Below are 16,848 nucleotides of genomic sequence, written 5' to 3' on the forward strand. Positions count from 1 at the left end.
GGGCTTGCGGTGCTGCCACACGGAAGGCATTAAAGGGAGGATCAGATGAAGCTTTACAAGGCTTTCAAGATCAGATCAATGCAAATTCCACCAAAACCTAGCACTAAAGAAAACCTTAGCATGCAAATCCACATCCAGAAATCCTGACCAAAATCCCCGACGCTATGGAGTTCAGAGTGATGGAATCTGGCCAACAGTGAAATGAAGAATACCAAACAGCCTTTGCCTTGGAACGAAGCTGCTGAAGAAAAAAATATTAAGAAAAATAATGTGGTTTTCTAGCATTGCCTCAGAGTTGATTTATTCCCGATATAAAACTAAACTTCGCAATGATACGTACTTTTTTAATGCATTATTCTAGATGGCAGTGTAAATCAACTGAGAGTGCAGTCAGTAAAGTTGTTATTGCCATCTCTAAAAATCCTACACTATAGAAAAGATTCAAAGAATTATTAATATTTCCTATATTCGTATGTGCTGTGCTTCCCGGGAAGGCATGCAAGCTGAAGTTTTGAAAGTCAAAATAGAGATATTGTATGGTTTAAAATAGTCCAAAACTCCGGTGATGGAGATTAATCTCTGCTGCAATGAATTTTCTCCATGGTCTTGCGCCATCTAGAAATGGTGGAGAGCATCACCTTCCCCGGGTTGGAGGGGACCGGGGTGCCAGAGCATCCCAGCGGGAAACCCTGTCCCCGTCCGGTCCCGCTCCGCCCCACAGGACTCCCGATGTCATGCAAAAGGAAACGGGGCATTCCCTTCCCTCCCCGAACACCACGCGTTCCATCACAGCAAACCCCACTCGCGTTCCACCCGCGAACGTCCGGGGACCGGAGGCGGCTGCCGGGGCCGCGCACCGTCTCCCCCCGGCAGCGGCTGGACCGACGCCGGTGGGCGAAGCGCCGGGTTCCCGCCGCCGGTATCGACAGCGACGCGCACGCACACGCACACGCACACCCACGGCTCGTGCCCGTGGCAGCTCCCTCCCCGCCGAGGGCTGCCTGGTTACCGCCGCGGCAGAGCCGCCTCCCCCGCCCCGCTGCCGGGAGCGCCCGGGCGGTCCCTAATCCCCGCAGACCGCGGGAGCCGCCGCCGCAGCCGACAGGAGTTGCTCTGTTTGTGCTGAGTTGGGTAAGCAAAATATTATTTCCTTAACAGCCCGTTGCTTTTCCGCCTGCTCCGTGCAGTGAAGCAGGTGGGATGCTGGCTAACCTGTTTTTTTTTTGTTGTTGTTGTTTTTTTTTTTTTAATGAATTTTATCTAGTAACAGGAAAATACTGGAGGACTTCTCTGTGCAGGCTGTTAGTCTAGTATCCTACAGCACTCGTGTTATATTTAGCAATTTCATAGAAAGCTCCCTTCTGACATTTTACTTCAAAAGTATTTTAAGCAATCTGAAATATTTATAATGAAAATTGTGATTTTGCAAGTGTTCATCGAGGACTACTAAGTTAATGCACTGCTTTTGAAACGATGGACTGGTGGGATGAATACAAGATGTTTAATGTGGATTTGTTTTTAATGGCAAGATCATGTTTTCAATTTCTTGTTCTTTTGTCCCTGAACACAGAGGCTGGCCTGGCAGTTAATTCATTCACAGGCAGATTACTTGTTTTGGTGTATTTTTTTTTAAAGCAAAGCCATTTGACTTTGTATTCTCCTTTTTTTTTTTTTTTTTTTTTTTCTGTAAACTTCTTTCCGATTCTAAAGGCAAAAATCATGAAAGCAGCATGTATCTTCCCCCTCCACATGTAACTTTGTCACAAGACTATTAATCATGTCTTACAATAATTTTGCTAATGCAGTATATCCATTCAGAAGCAGAGTGTCTGTCTGCAGATGGATTTGTTACTGTGAGGTATGAAAGCGGAACAAATTTCTTCAGGAAATATTTAAGCAAGGTCATAATAACATTCATTACATCCTAAGCAATGATGTGTCATTTGCTGGATCAGAGCATAGCAGCAGTCACGTTTATTGACTTAGTCTGTAGAAGAGCCCAAAGGTTAGACATTAATATTGAAGCTATTTACTACTTTCAGCATATACTCATCTGATTGAAGTCCTGCACGTTACTTCATCTGTTATGATGGGGAAGAGGGCAGCTAAACAAATTAAAGCAGTGTGATGTACTTCATTTTGATCTCCAAAGGTCTTTACCTACATTAATTAATGACCATTTCTGTTTTATTATGCTCTACTGTTCTTGCACTGTCAAAAGGCGAATGGGCAAAAGGGCGAACGCAGACCCTTCTCTAGATTAGCTGTTTAAAATAACGCATTTTCCCAGTGCATCTGGGGTGTGCTCTGTCCGTGCAGCCACCGAGGTGCCACCAAGGCAGGGGTGACACCCCGGGAAGGGGGTGTCGGGGTGGACCTGACAAACCGAGCGTCGGGCGCGTGAGGGGGGGTGCGCAGGGGACACAGCGCACGGCAGGAAAACCCACCAGCCCGGGGGGCAGAGTCTGTTTGCCCAACTTCTGTTATGATGTTTTCCACTCCTGTGGAAAGAAAAGCATCTTCAGCTAAGTGAGAAGATACATTAAACCCTGTTTACCCACACGCTGTGTACCAGCACCGAGAAAGGTCAGGACACGGTTGGGCCGGAGCCTGAATAAATAGCAAAATCCAGACAACAAATATATCAAACACCGCGTTCTCACAGACTGCTGCAAAGTGCAACAAGTGGCTTAACCAGACTGAGAGAGAAAGTAAAGATGAGTTCCCAGAGCCAGCATCATCAAAGTCACAGGTCTCAGAATCCCGTAATCACGGCGCCCTGCACCAAGCCCCCCCGGCAAATACTTTCCCGTGTATCCAAAGAGGAAAAAGTATTGAGAGGAATGTGATCCAGCGTGAGGCAGGAGGAAGGTGGGCAAGGATTCATCACCCGAGCACATACGCAGCTTTGCATTTTAGGCAATTCAAACATTTCATTATTTGGCTCTCAAAATAGCAGCACTTACTCCCCTTCCTCGCAGAGAGGCGAGGGGAGGCAGGAAATGACTTGCTGATGATGGCACAGAAAAACTGAGAAAGCAGGAAATCAAATACACGTGTAGGGAGTCAGAGCTATTCATCCAGCCTTTCCTCCAGATATCAGCGAAACCAAATGCCGTGCACAGAGAGTGACAGAAGGAGGAACTATAAGATGAACAGATGATTCACAGGAGACTAAAGAAAACACGGTACTACCTTCCTTTAGAAGCAAAATCCATTTTAAAAAGAAACTTGTTGCATTCCCAAGGAATTAAACATGAGAATACTAAGGAAATTGAGCTGAAATGAGCAAACGTCGGACAAATTTGACACTTGTGCTCCAATGGGCCAAATTCACAGAAATACGTGGCTCCAGTGTCACCTCCCACCGGGGGGGCACGGTCACCCCGGCCGCGGGTCCAGCCTCCCCAGGAGGGATTTCTCTGCACCGCGCCGCCCTCGGGCTGCCCCCAAAGAGCTTGTGCCAGCGGGGCTGTGCTTCAGCACGGGGGCTGCACACGGACGGAGACTAAAACGCTGTTTGTCCCTGGGGCCAGGCTGACCTAGTTTGTTCGGGTTTTTTTTTACTTCATATTCTTTGTTTGGCGGTAGGCTGGGAAAGAAATGGAGAGGTCATCTGAATTTTACCCATCATTCAACACCACGCTGGCATCACGCATTTGATATTTATTTAAAACGGTTGAAACTCACCTTCCTCTCGCAGCTGAATGCCTCTGCTGAAAATTCTTTTTGTGACATTCCAAATCTGCAGACATTCGGGATGAGCAGATGACTGTGAAAGAAAACTTCATTTTGGGGCTTCAAATATTGGCAGAAGGGTTTCTCCTAATTGATCATCATTTCTGTGACGACATTTTGGTCTTCACTGATTCTAAACAGCAAGATATGGCTGTTTTTTATAAGGAGTTGTATTTCTAGGGGTTACATATGCATCAGAATCCAGAAGGTAAATACAAAGGTCAGGTGCACACTGGCCTTGGGTGATTTTTATGGACTGAAGCCTTCAACTGTCTATAATTGAGTCAAGTTTGTTTTCAATAACGTTAAATTAACCTTTAAAAAATTGTGTCAAGGAGCTCAAAACCCGGAAACCATTCTAATTAAGGAGATAAAGTAGGTTCAGGAGGAATTCAATATCTAAGCCGTCTGTCATGAAACAGTATCTTTCTGCTTTTTCTCTGCTTTAATACTTCCGCCTTTTTCCAAACGCTTGTTTTTACACAACAGGCTGTGCTTTGTCTTTCGAAGGCTCAGCTGTGTCTCTCAGGCTTTGGGGCAGCCGTTCCTGCTCCCGAGAAGTGTGATGGATGCTCCACGTGCCAAGGGGACGCTCCACGTGCCAAGGGTGCTGCTGTCGGCACCCCAGCCCCTGCTGCCTGGGGAGATTTTCAGTGCATTTCTTTCATATCCCGATAGTGTGGACACGCCACTTTTTTTTTTTTTTTTTTTTTCCCTAGTCGCATGACTTCTTTCTCACCTTCCAGCACACTTCCAGCTCCATAATGTTAGACCTGATCTTATTAAGAGTGCTTAGATGTCTGTGTAACATTTCACACCTCCCAGACCTAGCACAAGCTCTAATTCCCCCAGCGCCCGGGGAACATCCCTGGGCTGCCAGCGTTACTTTCTGCATTAACAGCGGGGCTGCCCAGCCCCTGCTCTAAAGCGCTTAGTGAGGAGGGGGGGAGCTGGGGGACCGGGACGTGGCCAAGGTCGAGCCACCCAGGAGCGGCAGCGCGTTTCAGACGTGCGGATCAGCCGGGAGTCCCGCGGCTGCGTTTACCACCGGCCAAAGCTTTCCCGCAGCTCCGTCCTCCAGCGCCCAGAACAGGCGCTCGGCGGCGGCTCCGGAAAGCTGCGTTTGCTGCCAGCTGCTCTCGGCACCCCCTGCACGCCGAGCGGGAGGGGGGGCTGCGGGCGTGGGGCCACTCACTCCCCAGCTGCAGCAGGGACGCACCCTCAGGGCAGGGCAGTAAAATCTGGGCACCCCCCCTTCGCCTCGTCAGTGGCTCCCACCAGCCAGCACCGGGCAACCCCAGCCCTGTGAGAAAAAGGCAACGGGAAGGTTATGACTCAGAGCAAAAGCAATCTGTCAATTAGCAAAAATTAGAGATGGCAGCAGCGCAAACTGTACAAGACACATCAACAAAATGTTTTATATCAGCTCCCCTCCCTGCAGTCATGAGCTCTTTAAACCATTTATTATTTGAGCGATAAAGCAGCTCAACTGTAATCCATCTCCATCGCTAGTTGTACCTAACTTTTAATCTATTAAGTCATGGATGCTCTAGTTAAAATTAGCAACCATTCAGCGGGGCTTTTTTAACCACTAAATATGAAGCACAATATAAACATTTGTAATTGCCAACACGCGCTAAATGAGTATACTGACAAGAGAGTGTTACCATATGGTCACCGGCTCCTACCCAGCTGATCTGGTATTACGCCGCGCCGACGGCTGGAGCAGGATGCAATGGCAGGGACACGGTCAGCACGAGCAGTTGTGAGTAGCAAAAGTAGCACAGAATTTCCCCCACTTGAAAGGTCTGTCTCCTCTGACCGAGCAAACGCCACTCACGGCATCCCCAATCCTGCTCTTCGCGCGAGCGTCTGCCCCGTCAGTCACCTCTCCTCCTCCTCTTCCTCGCAGCGTTCCCTGCTTCCATTCTGGAGGAGATGGGTCGCAAGGAAGAGGACGAGAGCAGCTCCTGGAAGAAACAGACAAGCAACATCCGGAAAACGTTCATCTTCATGGAGGCCCTGGGATCGTAAGTACCAGAGCTCCTCTCCTGACAGAGCCACCTCCCGGGCCCGGCTCCCCGGCCCAGGGCAGCGATGTCCCGCCTGGCACTGGCCAAGCTCACGAGCGAACGGCTCCCTCTGCGACGGGCACCGCTCCCGGGGCCAGGGGTGGGTGCCCGTCGCCGGTGCTGCTGCTCCGGTGCGTGGCTCACGCCAAGCAGCACCACGGCCCCGGGTCGCCTCTGCCCCTTCCCCCCAGCCCTGCACGGCAGCCGAGTTCGGGTCTTGCTCCTTCCCCACTGAGCACACTGGTCCGCTGCTGCAAGGTCAAGGGATGATATTACAAGAGATATTACAAGTCATACGCTTAGCTCATAAACCCCGGCTCGGCCAAGGGATGAAACGAGAACAAGGATGTTCAAGTTGTACGATACTTCTCCGTGAGTTAACAGCTTAATCTGCCTATTCATGCAAATGAGACAAGAAAACATTTCCAAGGTGGTGGAGGAGGAATTGAATTACCTCCACCGGCAAGTTCTGTCATGGCCAAATCTTCTGTGACTTTAGAACCCACGGCGAAGCTCCCAAAGAACAGCTACTCCAGAGCTCAGGGACGTTTTAATTATCATGCTCCCGGTCAGCCTCAGAAATTAAATTATCCAGCAGCTTTCTCTAAAGGAACGAGGTTAGAAAAATCTTTGTTCCCTCCTAGCCAACTTGTTGATTCATCATTTTTTAATAAGGGGTATAATTATTATAAACTGTTTGGGACAGATATATAGAACAGATGCCCCAGCATCTGATTTGTAGGTTGTTCATTTCCTACTATTACATTAATAGGAAAATTTAGCATTAGAAATTGGGATTTTTTTTTTTTCACATGCAGAGCTTCAGCTAGCTGAGGAAGATAAATGAAAACCTAGGACCTACAACTGCCTGGAAAATTACTACCACCTTCCCCCAGCATCCACAACTGTTGGATTAGGGACTTTAGTGAGGACATCCCTGCCTATTCCCTGAGAGCTCTCAGGAGCTTGAAAGGCATTTCCACAAAATAGCCTTCAGAGTTTCTACAGATAAAAGGAGAAGAATGTGGGAAAACAGGAAGATGTCCCAACACCACCTGCTTTTTGGGCCAGAAGAGACCATTACATATAATTTACTAATGAAACAAAGATTCAGATTCATCAGTTGGGATGCCTTCCCAACAATCTATGGGTTGGGTTTTTTTTTTTTTTTGGGGGGGGGGTGTGTTTGTTATTTTTTTCCCTTGCCAGAAACCAGTCCCGACACAGCCCAGTTCCTCACAACCCCAATGGTCTTGCACATTGTTTCGGCAGCACCCGGGGGCCCACGGGAGGAGGAGGAGGAGGAGGAGGAAGGCAGAGCCGAGCGAGGAGCTGCCTTCGGCTCCCGCTCCTGCCCTGCGTCATCGCCGGCTGCCACTCGCTAACAAAGACACGAGCGAAGCGCCGTGTGCCAGACGGGTGCCGCTCCGTGCTCAGCCTGTCTGTCTCCACAGTGCGCTGGATTCTTTGTTGAGGGGCTACGGGAGATGCGGGATTTCTGCTCGTGTTTACTGGGTCAGCTGCAGCAGCATCCCAACCGAGAAGGTGCTTCCACTGCCCTCACCTTCCTCGCTCTGCCCTCCAGCTCCCTGCAGGGCTTTGCAGACTCGGTGGCAAGTTCCATTTAACTGCCATCAATTAATCTGTTGTTCATTTGATGAGGATCATTGAGGACTGACCTGGCAAAGTATGCACTGTCACTATCCCAAGACATGTGTTCAGCTGTCTAAGACAAACCTTTAACAGGATTGTGAGCTTAAGGCATGTTATAAATACCTGCTTATTGCTGCACTGGGCTGAACCCTTATCAGGAGTGTACGAGACACTCATGTGCACTCTGTCACTAAGGGTATGGAGGTATTAGCGGTCTCTGCAGAAGGAAAAACACATTAGATGCTGAATGAAAACATTAACTGAGGTTATCCAGTTATTTTGCACTTTAAACGTACAGAACATTGGTTGATATACCCAAACTGCAGTATAAGCAGGCTCTCCTCACCGCCGTTCAGCACTCTCAGCATTCAGGGCAACGCTGACCAGGGAAAAGTGAAGGACTTTGAGGAAACATGATTTGCATCGAGCAGGAATTCGGCCCTATTAGAGGGGAGACTGCTGAGGTCTTTCCATGGGAGGTTATTAACCCCAACGAGCACCCGAGCTGCGGAGTGCCCCACCAGCGAGGTGGTTATCGATACGGCCCCTCGGCTGGGCTTGCGCTTAGCCCGGGAACATCCCCCCAGTCCCAAAGGATTCAAGGGCACAGGCTCCTCGGAAGGCAGCGAGCGGTGAGACCACGGGCAGTGCCTCCTCCTGCACCCCCCGAGGCACGGGCTGAAAACTGCGTTTGCCGCCTGCCCCCCCCGGAGCTGGGACCCTGCCACGGGTGAAGCTCACCCGCAGGAGTCGAACACTTGACTGCCTTTACAGACGGTCCTGAAGAATATGATTTCATTTCATTGCAGGGGTCTTTTTTGTCCACTACCTCAACACGGCTTCATGATGAACTACGCAAAACCAGAGAAAATTGTGGGGTTTTTTCTACATATCATATAATCTTGCACGGAATATCCTAAATTGGGGGCTGCTGGAGGTGTAGTTCTAGCTTTACAATCAGCATCCGCTTAGAGTTGAGTTACTACTATATTTTTCTTGCTATTTCCTCTTTCTCTCTGGAAGTATCCTTCCAATTCACAGCAGCAGCATCTGCTGAAATACAACTTCTTCTCTCTGCAGAGGCGCCTTTTCGGAAGTTTTCCTAGTGAAGCAAAGAAGCACTGGCAAGCTCTTTGCTCTGAAATGCATCAAGAAGTCTCCTCTCACAAGGGACAGCAGCTTGGAGAATGAAATAGCAGTGCTGAAAAAGTGAGTGTGTACATATTGTAATGTAAAGTAGAACAAATATCCTTTTCTAAGATGTGTGGCTCTTCAGTAAGAATAATACAAAGAAATAGGGGTCTGCTCCTCCGCTGTTGGTGCCCGGTGCTCCGAAGGGACTTTGCAGTGGCATCAGGGATCCTCAGCCCCGCAGGGCGAGGGAGTTCAGCCACAAAACAGCCCAGTGAGCTTTCACTGGTGATTAAAGCAAGACAACTGTTGGGTTTTCCCCTTGAAAAGCCACTTTTGTCCTTGCCAGGTCTGTTTCTGATCCACGTTTATTTTGGCAGAATAAAGCATGAAAACATCGTGACTTTAGAAGATATCTACGAGAGCACAACCCACTTCTACCTGGTCATGCAGCTGTAAGTATCAGCAGAGCCATTTCTTTGTGGGTCACAGAGGAAGAAGGGTGGTGGGACCGGGGTGATGCACCATATTGCAGCACATACACACCAAGTCCCTCACAGGTAAAAACTGCACACACAGGAGCCACTCCAACACCCCTCTCTGAGGAGGCAAGAGCCCCGCGGGTTGAACTAACCTGGACACTTCTCAGCCTGTCTTGGCCCATGCTCATTTTAGCAGCAAGTTTCTAAACCAAGATTAGGCTCTATTTATGCAAATTAATTCATCACAGTTTAGCAGGGCAGAGACAGAAGTATTTCTAATTAAAGCTGTGCCATGCAGGGTTTCTAGAAATGAAAATGGGCAACATGTCAGCTGCAGAGAAAGCAGCTCGCTGTGGGCATCAGCTCTGAGCACCCGGCTGCTACTGTTAACTTGCAAATTTAGCTAAAGGAAGCAATCACACAAAAACATACATCTACTCGTGTAGCAGAGCCTGGAAGCAGTCCTGCCCGCGGTGCAGGGTGCCTGCGGCTCAGACCTGCTGAGAACTGCCTCGTAACCTTACCCAAATTCCCTAGGTTTACCAGTAATGTTAATGGCTCCCTGAATTTGCACTCAAGAGCATCCCCCAGCCTCCGCCTCACAAAAGCTGCTGCCCAAGGAACAGTTCTGCTGTAGGTGGACTTGCAAAAGCACCAGAACGTTAACTTGCCTAACACAAAACCATGATTAGTTTTGTTTAATTTTTTTTTTTCCAGTCTTTCTTTCTCAACTACCATTTCCACAGGGTATCCGGGGGAGAGCTCTTTGACCGAATTTTGGAACGAGGAGTTTACACCGAGAAAGATGCGAGTGTGGTGATCCACCAGGTCCTGACAGCAGTGAAGTATCTCCACGAAAACGGAATAGTTCACCGCGACCTGAAGGTGAGACCTGTCCCCCAGCAACGGCAGCACCTCGGGGAGCCGGCGCGACGGCGGCTTTCCCTGCTCTGCCCCATGACTTTCTGTTGCTCCTTTCCATTTTCTACCACAAATTTCAACCTCTGACCGCTCTGTGTTCACAGCCTGAAAACCTTCTTTACCTTACTCCCGAAGAGAACTCCAAAATCATGATCACGGACTTTGGCTTGTCTAAAATGGAACAGAACGGCATCATGTCCACTGCCTGTGGAACTCCGGGATACGTCGGTAAGCCAAGGATCAGGAACGGGCTTGTAGCGGTGGACTGTCTGGAAGAAAGGCTGTGCATGTACAGTGCATTGCCTAGCAGAAAGGAAAAAAAATACGTAATTGTGTTAGCAACAACCTGCTACTCACAAATGCACTGCATGGACCACATAAAAGCTGGATCACAAATGAGTGTAGAGACTGAAAAATCTCAGAATGGTCAAAAATGCAAAGGAAAGGATAATTTTAGGAGCAATATATTTCAGCACTAGTCATGTATTTATTGGAAAATTCCAAAAATAATTTTAACACAATAGGATTTTGTTTCATGTCCACCAGCCTACATTGGATTGATCCACAGCTTACTGGTTAGAACCTCAGGATGCAGGCAGAAACTGTCAGTGGTCCCTTCTGTTCACTGACATAAAACCGAGACAAAAAGCACAGACCAATGCAACTGGTAAATGGGGCTATTACCGGCTGACTCTCTGCACTGGCACCTCAGAGGCCAAGTGTACAAGAAACTACTGCTTTTCCCAGCATTGGATAATTTATTATTGCTTAGAATTTTCATTTGGTTTTGCTGTTCTGCAGCCCCTGAAGTCCTCGCCCAGAAACCATACAGCAAAGCCGTAGACTGCTGGTCCATTGGAGTCATCACCTATATCCTGTGAGTAAGAGCAAACAGCAGCCCACTTGTTTTTCCATGAGTTTCCCAGCTCCTCCATCGCTTCATACGCCCCTGCAGAGTGGCAACACAAGCGGAGGCGACACTGGACCTCCCATTTTGCTGCGGGAACACAGCAGCGCTGTATTCTTCCTTTGCACAGATTCACTAGACCGTAGAAATTAAAGGGATGCGGGGAATCAAATACTGGAGCGGAGATGAAAGGAATCACATTTTCTCTATTATGTGCCTCATCCTATGCTTTGTTTTTTTCCAGTTGCCTACAAATATCATTCAATCTTCCTCGGTACTTTTTGTTTCATTTCCTCCCACACCATGCAGCTCTGTGCCAGCTGTGGCTTTGTCCTTTCGCTGCTGCAGTTGAGTTTTTAACTCTTTTCTGCAGCTTTACCGATACACTCAGAGGTGAGGGGCAGATGGATGGACAGAGCAGCCCCCCTGTTACTCACCCGCCCGCGGTGCCCGTGTGTGCCCAGCGCTGAGGGACCGCTGGCTTTCTGCTCTGTTCCAGGCTCTGCGGGTATCCTCCTTTCTACGAAGAGACCGAATCCAAGCTGTTTGAAAAGATTAAGGAAGGCTACTATGAGTTCGAGTCTCCCTTTTGGGATGATATCTCCGAGTCAGGTAACTGGCACTGGGAAGCCCCACGCTCCCTCCCACAAGCCACAACCCAGCGACCCGCGGGCCCGAGCTGGCGCCAGCCGAGCCCCCCCAGCACCCCCCAATTCCCCTCATTTCCCCGGGAAAGGGTGAAGTGTCGAACTGAGTCACTCAGGCGGCAGCAGAGCCCCAGAGGTGGGAGCTGCTCGCGGAGGCTCCCGACCCCGCGTAGCGAGGGGACGGTGCCAAAGCCAAGCGGGGCTGGCAGAGCTCGGGGCACTTCGCATCCTGCCTGTGACACAGCACCCTCGGCTGAAGCCTCTGTTAATCCTGATTTTCCCAAATGATTAGCGAGCTCAGAATGGGCTTAGCTTTCCGTTGGGAGTAGGGAAACTCCGGGGTTTTTTTTTCACCTTGTTTCCCTGTTTTTTTAATTTTTTTTCCCTTTGCTTTTCTTCCCATCTACTCACACTTCCTTACAGCAACACAGCGAGCCGTGTCAGCCACCACTTCACCCTGCCACCAGACTAACGTGGCTCTGGAGCTCGCCTGCACAGAGTTTACTGAAGGCAGCATTTTAGCAGCATGTTTTGAACATCAATCTTTTTACACGTACAAAAAAAAGAAGCAGGAGGCTTGTTAGGACTTAATAGCAAACACCGCAATTGTCCCTGCGAAAGAAGAGAAAAAAAAAAAAAAAAGGAGGGATATATGTGCTTTGTAGGGCAACTTCTAAATCTCCCCAGTTTGCATGTATGTTTTTTACAGTTATTTTTTAGCTGAATAATTCAACTCAAATTTATGTAATCTAGGCATGAAGGTTGGTACGTCCCCAGTTAACATTTCTGCATCTGGACCCCTTTGCTACAAACATCTCCCTTTAATGGAGCAATGAAGCGGCACCAACACCTCCTTCTCGGGGCTGACCTTTGCGATGTTTATCCACCAGCGTTTGCCGTGTCCGATTAGGATCACATCTCGGAACAAGGAGAAAATAACCTTTTCTTTCTGCTTCTCCTCTCCTCCCAAACAGCCAAGGATTTCATCAGGCATTTACTGGAGAAAAACCCAAACACGAGGTTCACCTGTGAAGAAGCCCTGCGGCACCCATGGTGAGCGGGCCGGGCCCCGGGGATTTACCAGCTCCACGTGCCCGCTGGTAGCTGAGAACAGGGAGGGTCTCCCCAGCCCCCGTTATTAACGTCACCGTCTGCCTCCGCATGGCCCTGGGTGTTTCTTTTTTGTGTGCAAAGAAAGAAAAAGATGAATAATTAAAGATGCAATTTGTGCCTATTTGCCTCCATAAACAGAGGCAAAGAAGAAATCCCAACCCAAGCTTCTCCGAGCTTTGAAGTGTGTGTTTGTGTTACATTTTGTTGCTGTTTTTCCTTTGGGTTTAATTATTGCTGATTGAACGTACAAAGCAGTTAGTTGCCTCCAGAATGTGGAGTGCCTTACAAATGCCATCTGCCTACGAGCCCATTTTCTTCTCTCCCCATCTGCAGGATTAATGGAAATACAGCCCTTCACCGTGACATATACCCATCTGTCAGCGCTCAGATTCAGAAAAACTTTGCAAAGAGCAAATGGAGGGTAAGTCGTTTGCTGGTGGGAGCCTAGAGCCATTTCACTAACAAATGCCAGTTGCTGCCATCTAGCAATAAGCAAGGCTTCAGCTGTGTGGGTAAGCACCCAAAAGCTGAGATCCTCCAAAGGCTGCCTGAAAATTGTATCCAGTTACTGTTTATGGTGTGTTTGGACCAATATTCCCTGCTGCAATGCATATTGGCAGATTCACCACAAACAGTGCACTATAGTGGCCTCGCCAAGAGAGTAATGGGGAGGGGGAAAGGATTATTGCCTTTATACTGAGGGAGTGAAACTGGTGCTCTATCAGCAAATCCTTTAGGGGAGCTCAATCCAGTTTTTCGTCCTTTCAGTCTTGAAGATAAATTGGGTGCTTCATTTATATAAAGAGCTTTAGTAAGAATTTAGGAGGAGAAGGGAATGCCATAGGAACCATGTGTATGATAGCATTTTAAATACTTACATTCACAATTCAGCTCTAGCATTCATTTCACACCACGGGGTAATTTACAGCTGCTCCCCCTGATTTCCTCCTGCTGAAGTGGCTGCAACCTTCAAAAGCATCAGCAGTTCCCACTCAGTGGAAACCGCGGTGTTCGTGCCAGGAACGGGCAGGTCCCCCCTGTCACACACCGCGCCACCGGCCAGCCAGTGCTCGCTGGAGCGGCGCTGCCCGCGCAGGCGCCGGCCCCTGGGGACAGTCCCTTCGTCCCACGGCACCCAGCCAGCCCGGCATCACCAGGTGCTCACCCCGGGGTTTTTGTCTTCTCCCCCAGCAAGCCTTCAACGCCGCAGCCGTCGTGCACCACATGAAGAAGCTCCACATGAACGGTCACGCGGCGGCCGAAAGCGCCCTCCCCGTTACACGAGGCTCGGAGGCGTCCAGGCCCACCACACCCGCGGTGGCCACCCGGCCAGCACTGCCAAACGAAGACAAGGATGCGTCGCTCCCGCTGGTCCCCGCGCAGGGCTGTCCACCCAACCCTCCCCCTCAGCCGGAGCGAGACACGGGAAAGAGAGAGGGGAAGGGGCAAAGCCACGCGGAGAACGGAGTGCTGCCGGATAACCACAGCCCTCCACCCAGAACTTCTTGTGGCTGCAGCCCAGCCTGCATAGGGCACGAGAAAATGAAGATGTCCTTCTGCTCCGAGACAGTGCTGCTTAAAAAATCTGCAAAATCCCAGTAGGTATCCAAGTCATTAGCCATAACTTCCAACAAATTATATGGGAATAACCAATAAATTCTGGGCCAGGAGTTGCTTGGCACATAAGTTGCCAGCCCCACGGGGAGGTGGAAAGGAGGGAGGAATAAGGACAGGGGCAAACGCTTTGACTGGCTGGGTAGCGGTGCCCAGCCAAGTCTCTTCCGCGCCTGAACGAGCATCAGGTGAGGCACGGTGCCCAGGCTGCCTGGCAAAGCCCGCAGCGAGCTGAGGCAGCAGAGCTCTGCTGCCACACTCCAGCGACTTGAGCACATTTGCCTCCCAGAAACTGAAATCGCCTGTGGTTGAGGCTGCTGAGGCCAATTACTCAGCTGGCGCTGAGTGACCGGACCCTGCCTCTGCTGCAGTGTCCACTCGCACCCAGCTCTGCTTGGCTTTCAGCAGCTGATGTTCTTTATATTCAAAACACAATTTCAGTTCACCTGCAGAACGATTGCAAATATTGCTATTTGTCTTTTTTTTTTGTTATGTCTCTTCTGTTCTTCCATATTCAACCAGTCATTTCAAATCAGAAGTTCTTGTTCCAATGAAAACCAGTAAACACTCTTCGCACTGTGGCACTGGGCAAACTGGCGTGTGTTTGATCATGTGATGAGGAGGCAGCCACCAGGCTCCCCACATTGCCAGCGGTAAGTGCTCTGCAATCCAATCACCAGCTGCTTTTAATTAATCCCATTATGGCACGGAAAAGGAAAAAGCACAAATAGCAAAGTGATTGTACATGAAATACATTGACTCACTGGTTTTTTTTTTGCAACAGAAAAAGCCTTAACTAAACCATCTTTCAAGGAAGAAATAATCTTTCAGCTTCCATTAAGGCCAGTCCAGTAACTCTGAATCCAACTTTTACATCACAACAGGGTTGCCCAAGGAACATGTGAAAAGAAGCCAAGCATAGACCTGTCATATCAAACTCTACAATTATTCAAAGCTACTCACTAGGAATCACACTGGAACCAAACAGCTTCAGCAGCTGGGATTAGGGCTCTTCAGCTGGGTCTCAGCTATGACCGTGAGCAAAGGGCTGACCTGAGGCTGCTGCTCCGTGGCTGAGCGTGGCCCGGACGTCTCCACAGCCTGAAGGGCCATTCCTTTTCCCAGATTCGGTCAGGCAGCTCAGTTCAACTTGCTTTGTTTCCAGAGAGCAGAGCACAGAGATGTTCGTTTTGTAGGTGAGCAGAGCGCAGTCATCAGTTTCATCCTGTCTGACCACAGCCTGGATTAATTCTGGACTAGCTAAATTATTATCATTGCACCACATTATACATGAGCAGTAAGAAGTATTGCTCTTAGATCCTGCAATAAAGAATGTTCCTCAAAGGTGAACGTATGCTAGCATAGTTCTCCACAAAAGCTACAGAAAGTGAGCTACCTCCTATCATCTTTCATGACACTCGCTACTGATGAGATTGTATGAACAGAACTGTCAGATACGAAGGATTAATAGAAGAGACAGATGCAAGTAAGATCTACTATAGGCTCCGAGAAGGGCTGTTCCAATGATCAGTCATGCAATAACCCTTTAGAGCTAAGGCACACAAAGGGATCTAAGATGTTCCTAACCCCCATGGCACCGCTTATTAACAGCACGTTTTGAAGGTAGCAGACTAGTGAAACAAAGTTCAATCCTCAATCGAAATTCTCTCTCTTGCAGAAACAGAAGGGCTGTTTTACTCTTTTCTGCACTTCAAAGCCAGACATCAGCAGTGCAAGCAAGAAAGGAGGCTGTGTCCCGCCGGGAGCAGGCGGGCAGCAGCGTCTCAGAGAGCAGCGACCAAGTGGTGACGAGCAGCACGTTAGTCCCAGGAATCCATCAGCAGTGACCTCGGGGTGTTTCTGGATCCTTAAAGCTGGGAGAAGGCAAGGGAAAGTCTGAGGCTACTGCTAGCATATTCAGTGTATATTATCCATCGCTCAGTGCTACAAGCTTTTGTTTTCTGTATCCTGTTTAGTTGCCCAATACATAAGTGCACTGCACAAGGTAAATCCTATAAACCAAAGCCATGCAGAGTTTTACTCAATGGCAGGTCAGTTATTTTTACAATCTTCACCCTATCCACTCCTTGGGTTTTGGTTAGTCCCAGGCTTCGGCGCTCTCAAGTTCAGCATCCACCAGCTGCCCAGGCTGCACAGTTCTCACTTCAGCTACAAAAGGAGAGACAACCTGCTAGCAACCTCCATATGTCTGATAATAATCACAGCAAGGTTTAAGTTCCCTGCTTCCCAGTCTGTAATTGCACAATAAATACTTGCTTAATAAAGCTGAGTTTTGTTTTGTAAAGTGCCTCTTGGTTATTCATAGAAATTTGATGTGGAAACGGTCTATTAATTCCCTTCTAAAGCATTCCCTGTGCATTTGCAGACCTGCTCCCTCTGGTATTTTTCTGGCAAAGCGTTATGTGGTAAATAAGCAGATTGTGGCAGAAAGTCAAACAAGATGCTTGACTCCACCTTTGTGTATGAGATTGCGTTTCTCTTATTTGTATAAATATAGGTATATTGTATAGATACAATTGAGATAAAATTCCCCATTTCTGTGATTTGGT

At 48.8% G+C, this 16,848-nt stretch overlaps 1 protein-coding gene across 4 annotated transcripts; it reads left to right on the plus strand.

Annotated features, from left to right (window-relative positions):
* The first annotated feature begins 754 nt into the window (after positions 1 to 754).
* Positions 755 to 16,583, plus strand: CAMK1G (calcium/calmodulin dependent protein kinase IG). 4 transcript variants are annotated; one of them, XM_033009633.2, is made up of 13 exons: positions 755 to 1,131; positions 5,651 to 5,768; positions 8,544 to 8,672; positions 8,975 to 9,049; positions 9,823 to 9,961; positions 10,102 to 10,225; positions 10,799 to 10,874; positions 11,404 to 11,516; positions 12,526 to 12,604; positions 12,998 to 13,085; positions 13,856 to 14,262; positions 14,801 to 14,931; positions 15,957 to 16,583. In XM_033009633.2, the coding sequence occupies exons 2-12, from the start codon at positions 5,677 to 5,679 to the stop codon at positions 14,892 to 14,894; spliced, it is 1,416 nt and encodes a 471-aa protein (XP_032865524.1). In that variant the 5' UTR covers positions 755 to 1,131; positions 5,651 to 5,676; the 3' UTR covers positions 14,895 to 14,931; positions 15,957 to 16,583. The 4 variants fall into 4 exon arrangements, with proteins under 4 accessions (XP_032865524.1, XP_042655979.1, XP_032865526.1 ...); XM_042800045.1 differs by having other exon boundaries at positions 1,131 to 1,195; XM_033009635.2 differs by lacking the exon at positions 755 to 1,131 and adding an exon at positions 3,117 to 3,188.
* The last annotated feature ends 265 nt before the right edge of the window (positions 16,584 to 16,848 follow it).

This window comes from Tyto alba, unplaced genomic scaffold (genome assembly GCF_018691265.1).
Source record: "Tyto alba isolate M040663 unplaced genomic scaffold, T.alba_DEE_v4.0 Super-Scaffold_30, whole genome shotgun sequence".
NCBI classification, from domain to species: Eukaryota; Metazoa; Chordata; class Aves; order Strigiformes; family Tytonidae; genus Tyto; species Tyto alba.

What these genes read in the sequence shown, in the direction of transcription:
- CAMK1G (XM_033009633.2), top strand. Translation starts at nt 5,677, where the DNA reads ATGGGTCGCAAGGAAGAGGACGAGAGCAGCTCCTGGAAGAAACAGACA. An exon ending in TTCATGGAGGCCCTGGGATC is followed by an intron (nt 5,769 to 8,543) that starts GTAAGTACCAGA and finishes TTCTCTCTGCAG; the next exon opens with AGGCGCCTTTTCGGAAGTTT. An exon ending in TAGTTCACCGCGACCTGAAG is followed by an intron (nt 9,962 to 10,101) that starts GTGAGACCTGTC and finishes CTGTGTTCACAG; the next exon opens with CCTGAAAACCTTCTTTACCT.